The following is a 6,726-nucleotide window of genomic DNA, read 5'->3' on the forward strand; positions in this document are numbered from 1 at the left end:
TCAAGCCACGACTGGCGAGGTGGCCTCCATCCCCTTCGCCCCCACGGTGGCATCTCGGGTAAAGGCAAAGCCCGGCAGCACGCCATAGAAGGCCTCGCAAGATGCGATATTTGAGGCATTGTGGTACACACCATCGTTGGTCAAGATGGTCCCCACCGCAACGGCGCACCCGCCGCCCCACTCTCGTGCTCTTGCGTCGCGCCCCTTAGCCACCTCGTCCGCCGGCACCCGTAAGATGAGCCTGTACACGTTCGTCCGCATCATCACATCCGCGTCTGTGAGAGGTGGCATGTACTCACTGCACCGGCACACAGGGCAACCGTTGTTCTCATTCACCTCGCCATCCACAATAGTGGGCTTGTAGTGGTAATGCGAACCGATGCACTCAACGTGGAAGCTGTGGCCGCACAGGGTGCGCAGCACCGGCAGCGGACTGCGCAGCAGCTGGAGACAAATGGGGCACACGTCCGCCTCATCGATCAGGTGGTTACCCGCTACGCCAGTCGCAACCCCCTGCCGACTTGCCCCCGCGACAGCAGCGGCAGTATCGCCGCACCCGCCTGTCCCCGAGAAGAGGTTGCTGATATTGGTGACGGTGCAACGCCGCTTCCAGTCGTGTGGGGGCACAGGCAGACTCGCGTGCACGTCGGTGGTGAGCTCCGTCTCCTCGTCAAGCAGCGGGCACGCAGCGCTTAGCTCGGCCAGTTGATCCACGGGAAGGACCCAGCCGACAGGCATCACACTGTAAGGTGAGACCCCCATGACTACCTCCACCGTCATGTCACCCTCGCTCTCGGTGCAGGCAAACGCGTGCACGGAGTGAACCCTCACCTTAGAGAGGCGCCCGAATGCAAACGAAGCACGCAGATGCGGATTGGGGTGCACCGCGCGCAGCAGTCGCATCTCGCTGCTCTTGTAATAGTAGTAACTGCATGCAACACATACATCGTACCCGATACAGCCCTCGTACTCCAGCACCACCTCGCTGCGCACACCGCTGTCGAGCACGGCTTGGAAGCTAACACGGCGCTCTGTCACGCAACACATGTCGCACTGCACCCCACCAAGGGAAAAGATGATCGGGTTGCTGAGCTGCAGGCGAAACGCGTTTGTGGGGTTGATAAGCACCGTCAGCTCACCTCCGCGAGGGTCGTAGGTCGGCGATGCCCAATGCTTCACAATTGCTTTCTCTGCTGCACGCAACGCATGCTGATCATGGCCACCCTTGTCATCCCCCCTAACGACCGGCATCTCCGTGAGCGGCAGCTGCATCAGCTCCGTGATCAGGTCTGACTCTTTCCGCGACAGATAGGGTGCCAGACGGCAGAAGCCATCGTTGAAGGTGCGACGCTCCGGCTGTTCAATGCACGGCAGCAGCGCATCCACACCCTTCCCTGGAACGGTGCCCGCCACCAAGCGTGCAAGACGAGTGCTGCAGGGCGCCAGGCTCCGCACAAACTCGGTTGCCATCGTGATGGCCTCCTCATCACTAGTTTGTGGACCGAGAAACTGCCTCTGCTGTGGCGCCTTGGCGCTGCTCGGGTCGAGTGCCGTCTCACTGCCCCCATCTTCGTTGTCGTCGCTGCTGTCATGAAGGAAGCTGCTCTCGTCAGCCATAATGCTTTCCAAGTTTATCGTGGAGGGCGGGGACCGCGTCGCGGTTAAGTTGCCAATGCCGTCCTCACCCTGAGTTCGTGCGCGACGTACCATTACGGTCGGCGCCTCAGGTGGCGCCGTCATGAGGGTCACGAGATGCCCGTTTGCTTCCCCCCGCCACTTACTGAGAAACTGCTCGAGCTGCTCCTTCCGGTCCACCTCCCACTGCTCCCGCAAGTTCAGCGGGTAGCGGGGCCACGTCAGCACACCGCGGCAGATGCGTACCACCTCGGCCGCCGCCTGCTTGACCTGCGCCGCCGACACAGAGCCTTGGATAACAACGGACGCATAGCACGAGAAGAAGAAGTTGTGGATGCTGTCGCGTAAACGAAAAGCGTTGTCCGGCAGCCTCACACATATACTCCGCTTCGCCTCTCTCGATATGTAAAAACCCTCCACCTCCTCCCCATCCTCCTCCTCCTCGTCGTCGTCATTGCTGCTTTCCATAGCATTCACCTCTCCTTCGTTGGCGGAAGTGGTGGCGCCGTCCTCATGCGAGGCCACTGCCGCCACTTTGCAACTGCTGAGGGAAGCGCACGAGAAGGCCCGCGAAGCAGCGTCAGCGAGCTGCACCGCGGCACCCTCTGCGGTCTCACGGGAAGCGCGGTTGCGCAGGTACTGGGAGCGCTGCTCCACTCGCTTGCGCCGCACCGCCATGTAGTAAATTAATGTGTGCACTGCGTGAAAATAGTCCTCCACCTGTTCTCCGAACAGCTTCGCCCCTAAACAGATCAACTGACGCAACCACTCGCTGGGATCCTGGTCGTACAGCTCGAGCTGCCGCACTCGCTCTCTCTTCTCGACATCATCATCCGTCGACGACGAAGACAACGATGTCGTTGTGTCTGACGCCGACGAGGCGTTGTGAACGTCATCGTCGCCCCATGAATCAGGGAGCCCTCCGTGTCGCTTTTCCGAACTTTCTCCCCGGTGCTGCCGCCGCTCATGCGCTTTGGCAGGTGTCCTTGATCCATCACAAGAAGCGACCTCGGACCGCAGCAGCGGGTGTCCGCTATGCAGCGACACAGGCGACACAAAGCCGCTGCCGTTACGGAGTCGACCACGACTCGCGGAAAGATGGGCGGCGGGGTCCTCTGGTAATGCGAGCGCAATGGATTGAGTCGCTCGGTCGTGATGGGCCACCTGAGCGGCGGCGGCGGCGGACGACTGGGCCGCGTGGGTGAAGAACTGCGATGGCGGCGCGGCAACCTCATCCACGGCGGAAACGGCGTCGGTGTTCCCTGTGGTCCCTTCGCCTGCCTCCGTGTGACGACTCCACTCGGTACCCCTCCCATCGTCGCTGTCACTGTCATCCTCGGACGACTCGCTCTCTGAGATGAGAATGTCGATCACTTTGCCCAAACGACGTCGGCTCTGGCGCTCAAAGCGCTGCTCCTGTTCGAGGTGGCTGTCGTCTGGGAGCCACGCCAGCACCGCTCGCGCAGCCCGGAGCGCCTTGATGAGCTCGTCGCCTGTGTACGAAATCTCGCCCACAGCATCTCGGAACGCATCGGCGAAGCTCATTGGCGGCAAAGGAAAAGGCGGGAAAAGAGTGAAAAACAAACAAACGAAAATGATAGGAGCACCAAAGAGGAGGGGGCGCACGTTTGGTGTGTTGGACGTGACGGCCTTGTCGGGTGGGGGGGGGGGAGAGGGAGGCGAGGATGATACTGACGCAAAGAGGGAGCAACCGATTAGGGAGTGGGGAGGAGTCCTGTAGAGACCAGTGATGAGAGCTTCAGGAGGGAAGCACAGCGAAACGAATGCGCCAAAGAAGCGAGGCGAGGTATATGTCGCTCGGTGCTTGTGCGCGCACGCAAAGCTTTTCAAATGTTGCGTGTGAATTCAGAATTTGAAAATGGAAAGGGGGAATGGCGCACCGACACACACGCACACGCCGATTCATCAAAGAAAATGGCAAACCAAACAACGGGCAAACAAAATGAAAAAACGCCGAAGTTGAGATGCGATGAGCGGAGACGCGCTGATCACGACCACAACCCCCCCACACCGCTAACAACGCGAGCAGAAAAATGGACAGCCTCTGAGGTAGAGGAGGGTGAAAGAGTACAGGTCACTTTGAGGGAGAGGGGGGATGAGCAAGACACACAAGCGAATGCGCTCAGTGCTGTTATTCTGAATTCAGAAATGCTGAAAGGAAACAGAAGAGTGGATATGCGTGAATGAAGTCACTGTCGGAGAAAGAGCGAGCGAGTCCAGTGATGTATTACACTCTAGTCGAGGTAGGCAAATAAACAAGAGAAAACCACCACTGGCGGCGGGGTGGAAGATGAAAAATCGGGAAAGGGCGAAGAGAATCAGTGTAATCGTCGAGCACTAATAGAGAGAAGGATGACAGGCTTAGCTTCACCTCCCATCCATGCATGTACAGAACACGTACACAGGCGTATCAACGGTGCTGTGTGTGTGGGGGGGTGTAGGGGGGGTGTAAAGGTGCAACTTCAGCTTTGGTGGCAGTACTGAGAGGAACAGTGGTGGTGGAAGTAGCTGAGCTGGGACTCTTGCCTGTCACGCTGTTGCTTGTTGCTCACTTATGACTCGCTTTGCTGCGCAGAGGCGCGGCCGACGGTAACCTTTCGCTATTGTGTTGTTTTCTGTTGTAGTTCGGGGTGGGGGGGTGTAGGGGTGAATCCAGCGAACAACAAAAAAAGGGAAGGGCAAACAGCGCGTCTGTTTTTCTCCGCTGCCTTCGCTCCACTTCCTCTCGTCACTTTCTTCTCGCCTTGGATGTTGTGGGAGGGCGGGAGGGGGGAAGTCCCTGGCTGTGCGCCTGCGCGTACGTGCGAGTCCAGCGTGTATCTGTGGGAAGCGAGTCAGCTCTGCCACAAGCTAGCAGAGGCCACACACAGAACAGTTGACGAAAGAAATGAGGCTGACCAAAAAGAAAGAAAAGGAGAGACGCAGCGAACTCCACATGAGGACGAGCAGGTAGGCAGAGAGAGAGAGACAGACACACAACGCGCTAGCATTGTGTGCGTCGGTAATTTGAGCCGGTTGGACGACGAGACGGTACAACAGCAGAGAAGGTCCAAGAGGAAGGCATGCCAACAAGCGACGTGGCGAGTCATTGAATCCTCCCTCCCTCCTTCTCCTCGGTCAACGAGCTGCCTCCCAGAAGGGAGAGAATGCGCGTGCTGCTGCTTTGGCCGGGCCATGTCTCTCCTCCACCGCCATGTCAGGGTCCATACTAGCGCCATTTCACGCCGGATAGGTGTTTTGTTTGATTGGTTGCATTGTACTGCACGCTCGCTCTGTTACAGTATTGCTGTTGCGCGTGCGTGCGTGTGTATGTGTATATGGGAGAGGAGGGGGGTGTTACTCTCCTCGCTTGCTCCTCCTCGATTCTTCGTCTGGTTTGAGTTTGGAATGACTGTGCGATCGCCTTCATCAAGTAATGAGAGAGAAGGGGGTGGCGGCGTGGAGTCGGAAAGAGAGAGTGAGACAGAAGAGAGAATGAATGACGTGGGGGAGAAGAAAGGCAAAACTCTTCCGAGCAACACAGAAAAAAAACGAGCGAGCGAGGTGTACAACGACGGCTAAAGAACACCAATAAAAAAGGGCTACAGTCACAGACGCACGAAGAGGCGCAAAAAGGTAAAAGTCGGTGAGGGGGGGGACAAAGCAAACCAAAACTATAAACGGCAGTAATCAGCAAAGTCATCTGCAGATTCTACGAACGCGTGCAGACACATCAACGCACAAAGCGAAGGCGCACAGTGGAACGGCGAGAGGGTACGCCGACATAAACGAAGTGACAGAAAAAAAAAGAGAGAGGAAGAGACAAGGGAAGGGGATAGAAGCCAAGCTGTGCGCGAGTGTCTGTGCGTGTATGTGCGCCAGTGTGGAAGAGCGTTTGCCTCCCCCCTCCCCCCTCCTTCTTGTAGATTCATTCCATCGTCAGCTTTACTCCTTGGCAACTCTAAGTGTTGATGCTCTTACTCGCTTTCCTTTCTTTAGTGTACCACACACACACACATACACCAGTGCTTCGGTAAGGTGTGAAACAGACGGACAGCAGAGCAGACGGAGACACAAAGTAGAAACGAAGGCGTAAAAGAAAACAGCCTAGGCGCACGCAAGTACACGCGCGTAGCACGGGGTGGAAGAGAGTAAGAGAAAGAGAGGTGGGAGGGGGGGGGAGTAGAGGAAGGAGGAGAAATTACGAAGGAAGCAAAGCGCCTGCATTATAAGCGGAAAACAAAAAAAAAAATCGAAGTAATCAAGACAAAACCCCAACAGCACAGCAGCCCGCAACAACGACACAACGCGGCAACACTTGACAGCATTGCCGAAAAGAAAAAAGAAATGTCAGCTCTAAAGAGATGAAATGATACGAACACGCAGTTCGCGAGCGTTGGAAAACACAGCAAGAGAAAAGAAATATATATTCACGAACTCACACACACACACACACGCGCCATTAGCAGTGCAACCTCTCTCGACTGCCAGTCCTCCCTCCCCTTCCGCCCCCCTTCCACCCTTTGCAAGCCCATCAATCAAGGCAACAATCAGTCATCATCGTGCAGATGCTACAGTGGAAAGGAGATGGAGGACGGAGGGTGTTGTGTGAAGGAAAAAAGGGGGCGCCATGGCACACAGGCGATAGAAAGAGAGAAATCAACAGAAGAAAGCCGAGGTAGTCTTGGGATGAAATAGCGCTATCCACACTTGCTGACGCTCTTCGTTTCCTTCGCTTTTTCGTTTCACAAACCCTCTCTTCATTCGCTTTCTGAATACGATTTCTCATCTTCACTTCCTCCCTGGCGGCCCCTCCTCTCAGTCCACTGGAGCATTGTCGCGCCTGTAGGCGTCTCCGTGCATTGTACCGTGCGTGTGTGTGTGTGTGTGGGAGGGGGGGAGGGGTGCCTCGGGGGGTCATCTGTTTGAGCAGGAAGAGAAGCGCAATCATCGGCGCACTTCTGCACACCCACACACACACACATACACACCAACACACACCCACACACACACACACACACACACACCCACACACACACACACACCAACACACACACACACACACACACACACACACACACCACACACACA

General features: G+C 56.7%; 1 protein-coding gene across 1 annotated transcript; it reads right to left on the reverse strand.

Moving 5' to 3' along the window:
* On the reverse strand, window positions 1–3,180 carry LPMP_170360 (hypothetical protein; the record flags this gene model as incomplete). The annotated part of the gene is made up of 1 exon (XM_010699425.1): window positions 1–3,180. The coding sequence occupies one exon, from the start codon at window positions 3,178–3,180 to the stop codon at window positions 1–3; it is 3,180 nt and encodes a 1,059-aa protein (XP_010697727.1).
* Between the last annotated feature and the right edge of the window lie 3,546 nt (window positions 3,181–6,726).

The sequence above is a fragment of the Leishmania panamensis genome, assembly GCF_000755165.1.
Source record: "Leishmania panamensis strain MHOM/PA/94/PSC-1 chromosome 17 sequence".
Lineage (NCBI taxonomy): Eukaryota > Euglenozoa > Kinetoplastea > Trypanosomatida > Trypanosomatidae > Leishmania > Leishmania panamensis.